The 18,520-nt window shown below is 33.3% G+C and overlaps 1 protein-coding gene across 8 annotated transcripts in view; it reads right to left on the minus strand.

The window, feature by feature from the left end:
- Positions 1-18,520, minus strand: part of LOC148623523 (neuroendocrine convertase 2-like) — a 60,764-nt gene that overhangs the window by 13,192 nt on the left and 29,052 nt on the right. For all 8 annotated transcript variants that reach the window (XR_015919457.1, XM_088565384.1, XM_088565380.1 and 5 more), the window contains 6 exons: positions 16,898-16,998; positions 13,537-13,637; positions 11,549-11,661; positions 11,161-11,278; positions 5,769-6,043; positions 1,271-1,348 (listed from right to left, as the gene is read on the minus strand). Coding sequence is in view for 7 of the 8 variants with exons in the window: in XM_088565384.1 (XP_088421510.1) it covers positions 1,271-1,348; positions 5,769-6,043; positions 11,161-11,278; positions 11,549-11,661; positions 13,537-13,637; positions 16,898-16,998 (786 nt within the window). In the remaining variant the exon portion in view is untranslated. The remainder of the gene's footprint in view (positions 1-1,270; positions 1,349-5,768; positions 6,044-11,160; positions 11,279-11,548; positions 11,662-13,536; positions 13,638-16,897; positions 16,999-18,520) is intronic.

An 18,520-nucleotide genomic window follows, 5' to 3' on the forward strand; every position in this document is an offset into this window, starting at 1 on the left:
ATTAAGCATGCCAATGACAAAGAAATGATAAAGAAATGAACTACTAGTACCTGGTTTGTATACAAACTATCAGAAAAGCAAATGCTTACTTTTTTTCATTCAAACACCTGTTTGGCCTCTAATTTCTAATAAATTCAAGTAAATAAACCCAAAATCAATCCTAGCCTTCCTGTTGTAATATGAAACCTTGTGGTAGAGATCCACCCACTTATAATGCAGTTATTGTCCAAACGTTTTGGCTCCAATCTATGCTTGTTCATGGTAAGGCCTATTTGGGACATTTTCAGAGATCAATTAGTTTTTAATAAAGTTACTGTCTGGACATCAGGACTATACCTGTTTCTAGTCCCTTTTGGTACCCAGTTCCTTTACAGTTCGCCGAACAACCCATCAGATCGGCCAAAGCCTTCCTGTTGTAGTAAGGCACACTCTGGCAAACCATAAAGAAACCCATTCACTTTCTCTTAAGTCATTGTTCAAACATAATTATTACATTTAATTGGCTTGTTAAAAATAATCAATTAGACCATTCGTATATATAAATAGAAGGGTCTGAAAAATTCCCAACAATGTTAGATCTGTCAAATTTGCGAAGCAAATTTTTGGTCGTTCCTTCCGCGGGACTCGAACTCATACCATTGTGACATCTATGTCAACACCGCCTGCCCGCAAATTTGACAGTTCTAACATCGTTTGGAATTTTTCAGACCCTTCAATAAGTTTACATTATCTTCCCTGTATCAATTTGAACCGATGGAGCAGTGTAGCGAATAGAGTTGTCACATCATGAGACGTTTGTATATATATATATATCATTATTAATATTATAATATAACACTTGGAAAGCGCATTATCTACCATACATAAATGTACTGAGCTAAATTGTATAGATAAAAATAATTAAGCGGATAACATTTAAAACATTTAAAATAATCAAACAAAAAGCCACGACGAATAAAATCTATACTGGAATGAAAAATACTGATAAATTAAGTAAAAATATAATTGAATAAACAATTTCTAACATCGTCAATTGATGTAAAACAAAGGTGTAACTATGAATGGCGGCATAAACTGTGATGTAACAGTACTAAAAATGCTCTTGCTATAAATTTTATCAGTAAAATAAACATTTTAAAGCTTAACCACTAGTTCAAAATGAAATATTTCCGTGATTTTTAATTATAATCCAAGATAAACAAAAGCAATTGAAGGTTTCTTAAAGAAAACCAGTTAGACAAAGTAAGATAGGCTAGCTGATGATACTTACCTTGCACAGCAGGGTCTAGAGAGTCTTGAGAAGAAAATCCATATGCAGTTAGTTTGAATAAGGGAACCATACCATCATCTGCCAAAAAAAACCCAAACATATGACTTTCATTCATAAGTATCAATATAATAAGAAAATGAAGTTTCAAATTTCACCTCTAAAACAATTTTGTTACCTTTAAAAAATTAATTAAGTTTTGATGAAATTTCTGGTTGATTGGTACCCTATTGAGTAGTTAGTTGATGGGTCCTTTAATGACTCGTTGGTTGGTAAGTCTTTTATTGACTTGGTCACTGATTGGTCCTTTATTGAATTGTTAATTAGTACTTTATTGACTTGTTGACTGATTGTTCCTTTATTGACAAGTGGTTGATAGGTTCTCTAAAGACTTGCTAATCTACTGGTCCTCTACAGAATTGCTGGTTGATTGGTCGTCTAATGACTTGCTGACTGATTTGTTCTATTTTGACTTGCTGACTGACTGTTCCTTTTTTGACTAGTGGTTGATCGGTCCTCTATTAACTTGCTGACTGATTGGTCCTCTACTATCTTGCTGACTGATTGGTCCTCTATTAACTTGCTGATTGATTGGTCCTTCATTAACTTGCTGACTGATTGATCCTCTATTAACTTGCTGACTGATTGGTCCTCTATTGACAAGCTGGTAATTATCTTTAACCCTAGACTTGGTACTTAGACATCAATAACGTATATTTAATTTCATTATAGGATTTAGGAAACAAGTTTCAGTCAGCAAAGAGGAATCTACATACATAATTGGTTTTTTTTTTAATATAAACCTTCAAGGTATTAAAAAGCGGAGGTACATAGAGATTATAATGTCCATTCATTCATCTGTTGGTTGGTCCGTCATCTGTTCGAACTCCTCTGAAACCGCTGAATGGAATTTGATGAAACTTTCAGATTCTTTATTTCATGATGCCGTTGAGCACCTTCAATTTTTTTTTTTTATCAAAATGATTTTTTGGATTTTACTGATACAAATCATAGACTTTGTCATTGGTCGACCATGGGTGACAATCTTCTAATTCGTAACTTTTCTGAAACTGATGTTTTATCATACGATGACATTGTGCACCTTTTATTTCGTTTTTATGTCTGAATACCTTAAATAACTTATGGGGTTTCCTATATGGTTTCTGGGGTAGGGAGCAGGGGTATCACCTAGTAAGCTTTGCACGCAGTTTTTCCAGTTTTAATATAAATTACATATGATCCTTCAGGTGCAGACTGGACACTGTTATTAGTAAGGCTATGACACATCACGATCATTTGATTCAAAATCAAATATAGCATTACCTTGTCACGGTTTCAAGTTTTAATTAAAATTCATCAAGAGCTTATGAAGAGTTGACGATATAAGTGTGTGATCGATGAAGGAAAGAATTGACAGGATTGAAGAAGGACAGATATTCTGACCATTACATACTGCCCCATTTTAAACTAGAGGCTCTATAGAGCATGGATCGCTCACCTAGTAGAAAACAATCTTTTCAACCTTCCAAAGTAATAACTTTAAATTAAACTCTTGACCCTACTACTATAGTACTACTGTACTATTGTCATATGAATCATTTAATTTTCCACCCGGTTTTCAATTTATTTCATCACAGATCTCTCATTTTTGCTCTTCCATGGCAGTACTAATAACTCCAACATCGGTGAACGGATCTCTATGAAAATATTTATTTTTATTATCAGTAGCCATGTTTTTCGCCAAATCAAAAATCCATACGAACGAATTGTTGAGGATATCCTAAGAAGAATTAGTGCAAAGTTTGGTAACAATCTGTCAAGTAGTGAGAAGATGAATGAAAAAGTTAAAGGAGGATGACAACTGTCGACGGACACATAGCCTTAACAATAGCTCCTGCGACCCTTCGGACCAGGTGAGCTAATAGGGTATAATAACATTTTGATTTAGGCTTATATCTACTTGGATAAGTCATGTCATGAATTCACACATTTCAAATAGGTTAGCTCGAGACATACATTGCCCTTATAAACTTTTTACAGTGTCAAGTTTTATTAAAGAAATGTTACTAAATACTTAACCTGTTATGCCTCTCTATTGTTTTCTTAAAAGTAACAATACAAAAGAAATTAAATGCTTTGCAAGGTGCAGCTTGACACAACGTTTAAGTTAAATACCGCTCAGAATTTGAATTGTCATTAATTGTATGACACAGGATAATATTTTCACCAGAATGGAAACAGTCAAATAACTTAAATACTTGCAATAAGACTTTAAAAAAGATAACATGAATAGATTGACGGACAAAGTGCTTTCTATTAATTCAAGAATTTCTTTTGTTTCTGTATCTATGGAGTATGATAAAAAAAATCATAGCATAGAAAAAAAAAGAAATTGGCAGTGCTTTCGAGTTGTTGTGCGAAGTGTGTATGACGGAAGGACGGACAGAAGGACTCCGGTATACATACTATAACAGTCTAATCTTAAAAGATGGGCGTATACAAAAAGGCTAATTTCGGAACTCATTCCTTAAAGCAAGGGCAAGCACCCTCTAAATCCATCCAAACTGTTTTTTTTTTGTTTTTTTTGTGGAGTGGAGTGGAGCCTTATAGTATAATCGGTAGACTTTTACTCAAGATATTGTCAAGACATCATTTTTGGCCCCTAATTCATTAACATATCAAGAAATACCCCCAAATTAATCCCACTCTTCCCTTTGAAGTCAGGTGAGGCACCTTGCATCTATACAATGAAATAAGACCTCATTATGTGTGTTGCTTCGCTTCCTTTCACAATATATTAATCATCATAGCCTTTGTGTGCTATAGGTACCATACATAGTTGCATTTATCATCCTCGCTTATGATTAATCCGCATCAGTTATTTTGGTAAAACACAAAAATAAAGGTGTCCGTATATTATTTCCATCATCGGATGGACTTTTAAGTAATAGACAACACTTTCGTTCCGTCAAAACTGCAACTATTTTATCAGTGTGCACAGAATTTTTGTACATTTACAAGCAACCTTGAACTTGATAACATACAATTTTTTGGATACATGAGCTACAGGAAACATTTCTTCGGTTCTTGGAAGCGATAAAAATAAGATTTCTTGGGACCCCAAAAACAGGTACATGAGTAACGTATGAACTTATGGTTCCGTTAACAGGTGTGCACACCTCTCTTTGAAAAACGACTTTTCACAAGACATTCATGGATTTCTCCACGCATAAAATCTTTTACAAAAGTTCATCCTACAACAGTTTACATAATTTCAACCACGCTCTAAATGCCCACGATTTTGTGGGTGTGTTCTTGTTACAATTTAAAAAAGAACCATTCATTTCCATTTTTGGTCCTTAATTCCCAAATTCTTCAAGTCAAAATCTCAAAATTGGAAGTATATACTATTATATCCAGTGAATGTAGTAAGCCTCCTCTTATACATCATCTTAAAACAAAAATACATGCTTTCAACAATCAGCTATCTTTCACCAATGTATAGAAAGAACAATTTTACTAATATTTAGGCTTACTCTATCTTACCAGGTTTGGAACCATTCCACTCTCCAGTAACAATTTTACTGAGTTTTGCACTACAAACAGGTAAAGCTTCCAGTTTCCAGTACCCATTAAGAGGATTACGTTACCGAGTTTGGCATCAAAGACAGTTATTGTTTCCAGTCTTCAGTACCCATTTAGATTATCTTACAAAGTTAGGTACCAAAGACATGTAAAGCTTCCAGTCTCCAGTATCCATTAAGACTATCTTACCAACTATGACACCAATGACAGGTATAGCTGCCACTCTCCAGTAACCATTAAAGGATTATCTTACCGAGTTTGGCACCAAGGACAGGCTTAGCGTCCAGTCTTCAGTACCCATTAGGATTATCTTACAAAGTTTGGCACAAAAGACAGGTAAAGCTTCCAGTCTCCAGGACCCATTAGGACTATCTTGCTGAGTTTGTCAGTAAAGACAAGAATAGATTCCTGTCTCCAGTGCAAATTAGGGTTATCTTACCAAATTCGACACCAATGACAGATATAGCTTCCACTCTCCAGTAACCAATTTGACTATCTTATCAAGTTCGGCATCTAAAAAAAGCTTCCAATCTCTAGTACCCATAAGGATTATCTTATGGAGGTTGGAATCAAAGACAAATAAAGCTTCAAGTCTCCAGAACCCATAAGGATTATCTTACCGAGTTTGGCATCAAAAACTGGTAAAACTTCCAGTCTCCAGTACCCAAAATGTTTGGCATAAAAAACAAGTAAAGCTCCCAGTCTCCAATACCCATCAGGATTATCTTAAAGAGTTTAGCACCAAAGACAGGTATAGCTCCCAGTCCCCAATACCCATCAGGATTATCTTACCGAGTTTAGCACCAAAAACAAGTAAAGCTCCCAGTCTCCAATACCCATCAGGATTATCTTACCGAGTTTAGCACCAAAGACAGGTATAGCTCCCAGTCTCCAATACCCATCAAGATTATCTTACCGAGTTTAGCACCAAAGACAGGTATAGCTTCTAGTCTCCAATACCCATTAGGATTTTCTCCCCACATCTGAACAGTTAACACAGTGAGATCCATGCTTTTCGTCGGATCTAACCCTCTGCCAGGTAGAATTATAGACCTTGTTCCATATGGTGATATCAGGACCCATCGGATTTGGCCCGCTTGTGGATGATTCACCCTCAGTGTTACTTCAACATGTTCTGTATAAGTGACTTGGCAGGAGTCCACATGTACAATAAGATATCCACTTGCCACCCTATAAATATCCGCTTGCATGAAAATGTAGACGGGTGTTAAATACATTGATATCTTAGAATAGAACAATTTTTAGTGAACAGCTTAATATTACTGCAAAGGTCACATCCTGCACAATTGGAGCAAGTATGGATAAAAGTATCAAGTTTAATAAGCTTTTAGAAATGTGACTAAATGTTTTCAACATTGTTCAGGTTTCCAACTTGGAACGAAAGTGTTCAAAGAACTTTAAAATTACAATAAGACATTTACCAATTACTGCAGTACAGTCGAAAATTTCAAAAGTCAACAAAAAATTAGCTCCATTTACAAAAAAATAATACTTATCTTTTTATCAACGTATATTTGCTCCCTATCATATAGCGGTTTATTTTGGCAGGTGTAAAATTTGGCGATTTTGAGGCAAAAGAGTATGCCAAAAGTTTCGGCAATTCTAATTTTAATTCTAATGATAAGTTGTGCCATATGTATCTAAGCTCAGAGTAAATATTTCGCAAAATGTATTCGGGCATTTTTAGACAGACCGCTAAAATGCACCAAAATTTGAACCCCACGAAAATGACCAGATATATGGTATTACAATAAAACTATGGAGACCACGATTAAACCGAGGAACAGGATATTCACGATCCGGGACAAAGACTTTGCCACGAAAACAGACATAACAATATAATAACACACATTAACTAAAGGAAAACATACAGAAACTTAGGAATACATGAGGAACCTAAATTAAAAAGAAAGAAAAACTGGTTGTATATGGACCCGGTGAAGGTACATTAAATGTCCTCTGCTTTCGTAAAACTGCCCAGAAGTTGTAAACATAATGTCAAATCCAGGATAATACAAACTAGAAATACTGTGAGTAAATTCACAAAGAATACCCCCTGCTACCCACATATTATTTTGCTCGGACACAAATGCATGTTACAAGCCTATAAGTTTGTCATTGAGATCAATGGTCTAGGACATATTGAGGTCACAAATTTGTCAAGACACATCTCCACGTGGTCATACACCCATATGCCAAATATGGTATGCCTGTACTAATCCATATAAAAAAAAAAAGTTTTGATCTTGAGGTCAAGGGTCAAGATCATACAGAGGTAAAAAATGTATGCAAAACACATTCTTTCATAGCGAAACACCATAGTGCTAAATATGGTATACCAAAGCTGAAGAACAAAAAAAGCTAGGGCCAGGACACAAATCCATGTTAAAATTTCCATAATTTTGACCTTCAGGTTTTATGTCAAGGTCATATAGAGGTCATGAATATAGGCTATTTATCGACTTATGGTGATACACTAGTGTGCCAAATATTAGAAATTGTTTGCCTGCAATAATCCAGGTTAAAATTCATATAATTTTGACCTTGTGGTTTAATGTCAAGGTAATAAAGAGGTTATGAATGTATGTGACACATCTTCTCATGGTGATACATCCACGTGTAAAATATGGCATACCTATGTCACAGAACATAGTAGTTATGGTCCAGACATAAATCTGAGTAGACAAACGCTCAGAATGGACTAAGTGATTTTCATATACCCCCGAATTTTGTACGCAAAAGATCTGTAAGATATGGCTACTACTGATCAAGTTCTAGTATAACATATGAGATGTGATGTAAAAACATCATTCCCAGGGCTGAAGGAATGTTGCCATGTACCAATGGTATTTGTGTTTTTTTTAATGAATAATCATCACATCGCTCGTATAGTTTAGTTATGAGTCAATCTCAATAATAGGTTAACACAGCCCATCACTCAGTCTTAGTGGTGATTTTTGGAATAGATACAATGTAAAAATTACACCATTCACCATAATAAGCTTATCAATAAAAAGGGGAATAACCCTATTCTAGCAAATTACCTAAAAGCTCAATCGTTTTCTTTGTCGTTTTCATTTAAGAAGGCTATGGCAACATCCCAAAAGTCAGTCAGAACCTTTCAACTGCTATAAAATACCTTGTATTAACCAGGTTTATTACAAAAATCTATCTAAATTTATATTTTAGTCACAAATATACTAGAAATTCATAATAAAACAAATCCTAGTAAAATTGATCAAGATATATGTATTTTACAGTAAGTTACCGGCAGGGGCCATCATTCCAAAAAACAATTCCTCAACTTTCTTTTGTAGTAAGGAATCTTGTACAATTTCATTTAGATCCACAACTTTCAAGAATCAAGTTATCATACAATAAAGCATTTTCAGGGTGCAGCATGATACAACCACAACAATTTGGAGTCTGTTCACTTGGGGCAAGTGTGGGCTCTATATTAATTTTTTGACATAGTTAAGCAAAGGGACTTACCGTTCAATATGGACAAAACAACAGGTTTGGACACAATATAGCACAAAATTTGAAAATCAATTACAGGTGAAAAATGTGTTGCTTTACAGTGCTTACTAGAAAGCATTGAGATGGAATCCATGTCCGTGGGCCCTACCGTGGCAATTAAGCCATAAACATGAATTTGATTTAGGTTATCAACCCACATGCCAAATATCAAAAGCTCACATCGAAAGACAAAAAAAATTACAGCCCGGACACAATTTGTAACGGACGGACAATGATCACTATAGGGCGTCCGTCACTTTGCCTTTGATTGCTTTAACTAAAAATAACATAAGAAATGAATATATAATTTAAAAAAGAAGGCAGAGATTTTCATAAGGAATGAAATATTTTCTCTTCAAAATTTGAAAATCAGACCAAAACCTATATAAAATCATTTTTGGGTGTGTGTGACCCATTTGACCCCTTATTACTCAAAAACCAAAACAGATATCTGAAATCTGAATGATAACCATGAGGAATCCAATGAAAACTTTTTTTCAAAATTGCATCAAAAACTAAAAAAAAAAAGATTTTTTTGGAGTGTCTGACATCTTTGGCCCTTTATAACTTCAAAATAGTAAGGGATATCTAAATTGGACTGTAAAATGCAGCAGGGATTTTAATAAGAAATCCAATAAAAAAAATTTAAATCTGATTAAAAATTAGAAAAAAAGATGATTTTTTGGGGGTATGACCCCTTCGGACCCTAGCCTTAAGAGTCGAAAACCATATGAGAAAACTGAAATCTGATTGAAATCAAAGGTGGGGATTTTCATGGAAAATCCAATAAAAACAATTCAAAATCAGTCACAAAAATTAAAAAAATAAAAGATGATTTTATGGTCGTGGCCCAATTTTTGTACGCCTTTCACTCCAATACAGTAAAAAAACAAGTTTACCTTGTAAAAAAAATGTTTTGAAACAAAATTTCAAATAGATCACATTGGCATCTGAATAATCTAAATTATATCAAAGAGTAATAATGGGAACCAAGCTTATAGTGGTAATCAAAAGAATGTAAACCAGGGACAAAGACCAGACATGGAAAACAGATATACACAACAAAGAACATAAAATAACTAAAATCATACAAAGTAACAAAAGCAAATGAGCAACTCGGACTCCACTAAAAACTGGGAGCATGGACCAGGTGCACAGGTAGGATAGGCGTTCTCTGCTTTTCTAGAAACACCCGCCGAGTTGCTCATAAAAAGTCAAATCCGTGGTAGATGAAAGAGGAAAGGAAAACTATGACACAATGAACAAATCAGTTTTCATGGTGCAGATGGATACACCATAACGATCCATGAGTTCATGATGACTACCATAAAACTTTTGTAGTGTTGACTTCAATCTTGTAGCAACATAACTCTGCTCTATCAACAATTAAGCCCCTTATTTACAGAAGTCAAAAACCTTATTAAAAACTATAAGGTCCTCCATCATGTCCCTAAAAACCAAGTATCTAAATTTCTAAAAGATTGGATAAGTTAACTTACGTTATCGTAAATGAACTAAAGTTAACGGACACCAACGTCAAGGACAGAGTGATACCATTACATGACAGAAAAAATGCAGTCATATAAAAAGCAAGTGTCTACGGATGAACACACAGACAATGAAGATCACAACAGTGATGATGATGACAGCTACATATCATTACTTAACCTCATAAAATTTGTGGTCTTAAAAATATACTACATCTCTAATGAGAAAGGCATTTTTTAGACTAAACACAACTCAAAATCAATCATCAAGTGTTAAAAGTGTTAATTTAGGAGACTTGAATTCATAACAACTGAGAAAACATAAGGACTTAATGTTCTTAAAAGGACAGAAAGATTGCTTGAAGTTTACAACAATTCATATAAATACAGATTATTTTGTACTTTTTGGTCATTTTCTGGTCATATTTCTGGCAAAATAATGGTGTCCTGACAAATAAAGCAACTTCATATTTAATAAATACATTCATTATAACGTAGTTTATCATATGTGAAAATATATATTTGTTTTAACAAAATTTACAATTATCAACATTTTTTTGATAAATGACGTATAATTGTGGTACCATTGTAATGTCATTATGATGAACAACAAATTATTCATGTTCATAACACTAGTTTTTATTTTTTTTTATATATTAATACAACAAAGTAAATATTTTTGAGTCATAATCATAGCCTAATGCCCCTACAACTTTAAAATCAATCCATTAGGTTTTAGCCAGCTTAAAGGAATTAAGATGGATAGAATGACATAGTGAAGGAATGAGATAGACGGAGTCATTTCAATATACCACTCACTGAGTGGAGATATATGTGATTATCTGAAATCAGAGTCTCAGATTATCCACACTTTACCTAAAACTTACCCTACCGATGCACCTGGTCCATGCTCCCAATTTTAAGTGGGGTCCGAGTTGCTCATTTGCTTTTGTTATTTTGTATGTACGATTTTAGTTACTTTATGTTCTTTGTTGTGTGTGTCTGTTTTCCATGTCTGGTCTTTGTCCCTGGATTACATTATTTTGATTACTGCTATAACCTTGGTTCCCTTGATTACTCTTCCATTAAATGTGATATAAATATTTGATAAATTCACATAGGTAAATGTAATATATTATAAGGAACTGGAAAAAAATCAAGTAAACCTATTTTGATGGTTTCTGTAGTATTTCATTATTATTATTATTATTATTATTATTATTGCTTTTTTTTAAAATTTGGTTTTGTATTGTAATGTCTCTGGTTCAAATATATACATACGGATAAGTGTATTTGTTATTAGCAGTACAGCTCTTCAGACTTGGCACATTCTGCCATGAACGACTCCTGGCCACTAATGAACCAATATCTAACAGACCAAACCCAAAGTATGATGATACTACAACAAAACAATAATTTCAATACGAACATGAATTTCAAGTGTTTTTGACAATATTATTATTTCTAATATTGAATTATAGTCCTGTAATATTCAGGTGTCAGATGAGAACGGTTTCTCTGTATAAATATGTATTTCTCTATATATACCATGGCACTGTATGTAATATGGTATAATTTCATATAGCAAAGTACCTTAATCTCTTGCACTAAAGAAGATTCATGAAAAAAATGTATGCTTCAAAATTACAAAACAACATTGTATACACACCTGACAGATTTGCTGCATTGGTTATAAAATTGTCGCTCTGCTGTAACTCTGACAGATTACTACGTGACGTTAAAACCAATAAATGCATTACATCACGATACGTCAAATCAGGTCTAAAGTGTAAAAAAAATGGTCAAAGTAAAATTAGAAAAATCTGTTTAACATTTGTAAATCAATCAAATCTGTTTACATATTTAAATCAGCCAAATCTGTTTTACAACTGTAAATCTATTACAGTCCCAAGAATGCTGCATGAATCAGCTAAATTTCTGTCTTAAAGAGGGTATTTAACATAAATAGCAAACATTAAAATACTTGTACTTGAAATAAAGTTCACTTGTTGCATGTGTACCTTCTTTTAAGTTTTACATTCTATACATGTTGTGTATAGATACAGGAGACGAATATTAAGCAAAATTTGAAGATTAAGCCAATTGACAAAATACTGTATATCAGAATAACAAAGATTGATCAACTTGTACTAAAATAGCCACTTGCATCATGACAACATTTGGCAAAATATATTTTGTTCTTCAAAGCTTGTATTCTATATTCTTATTTGAAAAACCATTCCATGAATTTCCAATTCACTGAAAATGGTTTAAAAGTTGTTTTTTTTTTAGGCCATTTTAAAACTACTCTAACCCAGAAGTGTGTACACAAAGTATATAGTTATCAAGATATGTAAATGGGATTTTTCAGAAGTTTTATTACATTTTTCTAATAGTCTCATTCTTTATCTTTTTAGTTTTATTACAATGTGAAAATTTTATGTTAACCCTTTACCCAATTCAATTAAAAATCATTGATAAATAATTTAGATGGAATTGCAGACAAACAAATTGATATACAAAAAAATGAAGGGCTCATACATACAACATATACTTTAAAAAAGAAATCCCAAATAATACATTAAAAAAGAATAACAGTGATCAAACTCACACACAAACATATCCTTTAATGCTCCCTTTACTTGGAGCCTCAGAAACCTCAAATTGAATATACTGCCCTTGCAAATATCTGAAATGATTTTCCTCTATGAACCAAAGCACAAAATTTTCATAATATTTGTTTAAACATTCATGGTTGAGGGTTGGGGCTTAGGTTTCCCCACTTCCAGGTCAAATGGCCACCATGTATACAAAACTACACTGAACCTAGATCTATGCATTGTAAAAACATTATTTGTGTATATTCAGATAAAATGAAATCAAAATAAAGCTATTTGCCTCCATGCTGTCAGTTAGCAGGAAAGGTTAAATGTGGATCTTCAGTATTATTTTGTAAAGAAAGTCTACGACCATCATACCATAAGCATAATGATTTTGAAAGCCTTATGTTCCAAGCTTCACAATGATATGCAACTGTAAGGTGTCTTTTGTACTGAGAATTCACAGCAAAACTTTGAAAATTATTTTTTAACAAGTAAGTAATGGAAATGTTGAAGTGGTAAGTGAGATCTAATGGTACAAGTTGGATAATCTGCAAGCATTCATTTCTACAAGGTTTTAGTATTTAAGGCTGGTTATACTTATGAAACGAAAGTCCCACCTGAATTTGTTATTTTGATGAGATTTTGTTTTAGATCTGTGAAGTTAAAACCACCATTCAAAAGAAAACATATGTGTCATAACCAAATTTTTTTTTTACAACTTTGGAGGCAATCTTTTTTAATAAATGAAGAAAAGTTTTATTGCTATGATAAGTGTTTTTTTTTCAAGTCAGGATTTAAAAGTAAGAAGCTATCAACAGGAAGTTACATGCATATATTTTTTTCATTTAAATATTATTCCATATTTTCAGACTATTTGTTTTTATTCCAATACTATTAATTTGACAAAGATATTGTAACTTTTTAAGGCAAGATAGACAAATCATTACTCCTTTAAGCAGCACTATGTTAACAACACTAAATTAACAGTACATGTTTCATAATTCACTCACTCCAAAACAAAAAGCTACTGTTTCAGATCATAGTGTGCACTTACCTTACGCTTAAAGCAAGGGCTACAGCACCAGATACCATAGGAGCTGCTGCAGAGTTCTGGTTGAAATGTTCTGTATAATTGTTTCTAATATCTGTTGTATACTAAAAATTAAAACTTCCTATATAATAACACATTTATTGATTAGGAAAGGAAAACAAAAAAGAATTACTTCAGAATAGCTGTGTTAATGGTTGAATCTGCATTGGAGTTCAGTAGTATTGTAAGTAAGTACTGAACCAATGAATATAAAATTCAGACATTGCAACGGTAGAGGTGGATCATGCTGTAAATCCACCAGACAATGCTTTTTCAATCTACATATGCCATGTTTTAATATTCTGTATACAAATCTATATTTTGAAGAAAAAAAAACCATACATTCCTCTCCCTCTAAATCATTCAAATCAAGAATGATAACTCTTGTACAACCAACTTTCCACCAGTTTACGCTTGTTCATTAACTGCTTCCCAGTTCATGGAGCATAAACTGCTGAATTCATCTGTAGAATTTCATGGTGCTGAATTTTATGAATATTTTAAAGTATAGATACGTCTTTATTTTGAGCCGCAAGGCAATGTCTGGTCACTTAAACTTGTTATAATGTATCACCTTTAACATTCTGAGCTTTCTGAAGGTAATGTCCATAATCATATAAAATTAACATAATAATAGGATAATTAATTGGAAAGAGTGAATAACCAAAATATGATCACGAGTGCCGAAGAACGCCTAGATTTAATGAGTGAGTGGAAGTTGTTCCTCGCACGAGTTAAATCTTAATGCATTCTTGGCACGAGTGATCATATTTTGGTTATTCACAATAACCAATTGATTATCCTATTTATTATATAGATTTCCTGCATTATTCATTGTTATTTTCAACATTAATTTAAAACTTTGTGAACGGCGGATTGATATTTGTATTGTGACGTTTTGGTGGGATAAAACGCGAGAGTGAAATTTCGGAATTTATTCCACAGTGTGAATTTCCAAGAAAAATTACACTGGGAACATTTGGTAAATCACTACTATCTATATAATAAGTGAATTTATTGGTTCTCTTAAATGTTCATTTTGATTACTAGAAACTAGAATTAGACCATATATGCAATTACAATAGTCTGATGTTAGTGTGAGAATCTAGAATGTTACATTGTGTAACATAAGATAAGAGTCTCCATAATGTAAATGTTCATTTCATTAGAAGTCTCAAATGTGAAAATGACATGATCGCATAAAAGGAGAACAATTCAAAATATTGCAATCCCTGTGAAATATGAAACATTAACATCTCTTATGGATACAGTTTCATTACAAGTCAGAAGGCAATCATTCCTCTAATGGATACAACTTCTCTATAGGTCAGGTGGCATTCAGTCTTCAAATGGATACTTCTCTGAAGTTCAGGTGATTATCAGTCCTCTAATAGTTACAACTTTACTATAGGTCGGGTAACCAACAGACCTCTGATGGTTACAACTTTTCTATAGGTCGGGTAACCAACAGACCTCTGATGGTTACAACTTTACTATAGGTCGGGTAACCAACAGACCTCTGATGGTTACAACTTTTCTATAGGTCAGGTAACCAACAGACCTCTGATGGTTACAACTTTTCTATAGGTCGGGTAACCAACAGACCTCTGATGGTTACAACTTTACTACAGGTAAGATGGCAATCAGATATGTAATGGATACAACGTCACAAAAGGTCAGGTGGCAATTAGTCCTCTTATGGATACATTTTCACTACAGGTCAGTAGGCAATCAGACTTCAAATTGGTACAACTTCACAATAGGTCAGCAGGCAATCAAACTTCAAATGGGTACAACTTCACTATAGGTCAGAGTGCAATTTACCCTCTTATGAATGCAACTTTACAATAGGTCAGGTTGCAATAGGATCTCAAATGGATACAACTCCAGTATATGTCAGAATGCAATCAGGTCTCTATTGGAAAAAACTTCAGTATAGGTCAGGTGCCAATCAGCCCACTGATGAAAACAACCTCACTATAGGTCAGGTTCCATTCAGACATCAAATGGGTTCTTCATCTAATAGATACAACTTTTCTATAGGTCCGGTAACCAACAGACATCTGATCGTTACAACTTTACTATGGGTAAGATTGCAATTACACATTTAATGAATACAACTTAACTATAGGTCAGGTGGCAATCAGACCTCAAACTGATAAGACTTCACAATATGTCAGATGACAATCAATCCTCTTATGATACAACTTCAGTTTACGTTGGGTGGCAATCAGACTTTGACTGGATACAATTTCATTATGTCAGGTGGTAATCAGTCCTCTAATTTGTACACCTTTTCACAAGGTTATATCGCAATCAGTCCTCTAATGAACACAACTTTAGTACAGGTCAGGTGGTAATCAGTCCTCTAATGGATACAACTTTACTATAGGACAAGTGGCAATTATTTCTCTAATGGGGTCATATTCAGTAGAAACCAGGTAGCAATCAGTCCTTCAATGGGTACATATACTCAATAGGTAAAATGACTTTCAGTCCCCTAATAGATACAACATCATTATAACCTATCAGACCTAAAATGGGTGCAACTAGACTATAGATCATGTGGCAACCAGTCCTCTAACTTCATTATAAGTCAGATGACAATCAGTTCTCTAATTGTTAAAACTTAAAACTTCATTATAGAACAGGTCGCAATCAGTCCTCTAGAAGTCCTCATCAATTTCTCTTTAATACTACTGTGATTTCAAATTATATTAATAGCTAAATTTCTGCACTTCACTCAATGATGGGTTATCATGCATAGCAGATATGTAGGAGTCCCAAAACAAAAATCAGTCAAACAAGTCTTTATCAAATATGTGCAAATAAAGCTCGAGTTTTTTTATGAAATAGACTTGATGATTGGTTAGACAAATCTTGATGAAGTTGTTCTGAATTTAAATTGATAGGTTTATGGAATTCTTGAACCATAGTATTTGCATGTTGGTACTCGGATTATTAGATTGATTTACCATACTTGTATTTGCTCGATTCATCAATTTTCCTTCAACATCAGTTTCTTTGGCTTCATTTAGAATATGTTTTAGTTCTTGTTTGCTCTTTATTATATGTTCATAGCAGATAAAAATTTTGCAATTGTTTGATTGACTCAAATCAATTTTCTTCAATGATCTGGTGTGTACACTACAATGTCGTGCACAGACAGCCTTGGATTTCATGTCAAATACTAAGAAGGCTAAAAATAAAATTTTCAAAAGTGTCCAAGTAGGAAAGAAAAATTAACTATGATTTAGTTGTAACTTTGCAGCTTAAACATGACAGCTATTACTTTGAACCTTGCATCCAATAACTAGAGACCTACCACTTTATGATCTGTAGCACCAGCTCTGGCTGTAAAGGCTGCTACCAACATTGCACTGCAAGCTTCTCCATTGGGTACTCTACTCAAATCATGTTGAACACCTGTAACAACTTATATTAAATCAAATGTTCCCCTCGGTGAAATACTATGATTAAACATTTGGCACTGCATAGAATTCAAACATAGAGTCAAAATAATAAAAGAACTTGTAAAAAACAAATTAGCAGTTCAACTAATAAAGTTTAAAAATACAAGCAGAAAACAATTTGCATCCACAACATCTTTATTCCATAACTCCAACAAAATATGCCAAAACTAAATGGTAGTATAGTATGCACATTTTCATTTCATATATATAACAATACATCGAACAAAATACCAACTGAATCCATCAAGCAGTGTCCGAGGAATGACATCCACAAGGCCTTGTATTGTTGAAACATGTTAAAATAGTCAAAGCCCCATGACCCCAGCAAAATATGCTGATTCAAAATACACCTCATATCAACACACCACACCAACAATCGAAAGAATTAGTTGAGTGGTTCCTGGGATGATAAGTTGAGTGGTTTCTGAGATGATGTGTGCCCAGTCTTCTAATCATTATCATCAACATCATCATACATACTTTATTTCCTCTAGAAAGAGATTACACATTTTGGACCATCATAATCATGGACCATCATAATCATTATTTGCTCTACATAGATTCGAGTTTGCTTTCCGATTAAATATATATAGTTGAAATGACCTACTGGTAATCATGACTTATCATTGTGGCAAGTGATATGTCACAACCATTTCATTATGTTTACATCATGGAACCAATCCAAGCAACTATTTGATGGATAGATGATTACCTACTGAATGATCTCTGATAGATCTATAACCGATGAATATGACAATCTGGTCACAGTTTTGTTATGTTAAATGACAGATGATTGGTTCATGCAATTTAAGAATCCAATATACTACCATATTAAATTTACCCTAAATTTCAGATATTAAATAAATTTATTGTATTTTGTAAAAACAAAACAAAGTTAAATAAAAGTACTGGTAATTAATTGATGTTTAAATCTATTGCATTATGTAAATATATGTAAAAATGGACAAACAAAATAATGGAATCTGTAAAATATAATGTCCACTCTGTTGTCACATGATGCGATTACCGGTTTAATGGATCAGTTTGACGGATCGATGACTGATCGAAAAACTGATCGGTGATCAATGACCATCATAATTTTAGTTGCATGGATCGGTTCAGGTACTGTATTAGACATCTAGTGTGTTGTATCAAACATTCAGTATGTATTTCAGACATTCAGTATGGGTATCATACATTCTGTATATGGATCCAACATTCATATTGAAAACATATATGCAGTATATGCATCAGACATTCAGATGGTGTATCATACATTTAGAATGTTGTACCAGCCATTCAATATATGTATCAGACAAGCCAGTAATGACTATTTGAAATGTAATCATTTTGATGCATATATATGCAATAGTAGCTACTGTAGTGACAATTTTTAAATGAAAATTACTTAATTAATAGTAGCTATAAAGTAATGATGAAACTTTTAAATTGAAAGTTATTCATGTTTATGCTGT

The sequence above is a fragment of the Perna viridis genome, chromosome 2, assembly GCF_037379345.1.
Source record: "Perna viridis isolate PV_CMFRI_1.1 ecotype Kerala chromosome 2, ASM3737934v1, whole genome shotgun sequence".
Classification (NCBI taxonomy): Eukaryota; Metazoa; Mollusca; class Bivalvia; order Mytilida; family Mytilidae; genus Perna; species Perna viridis.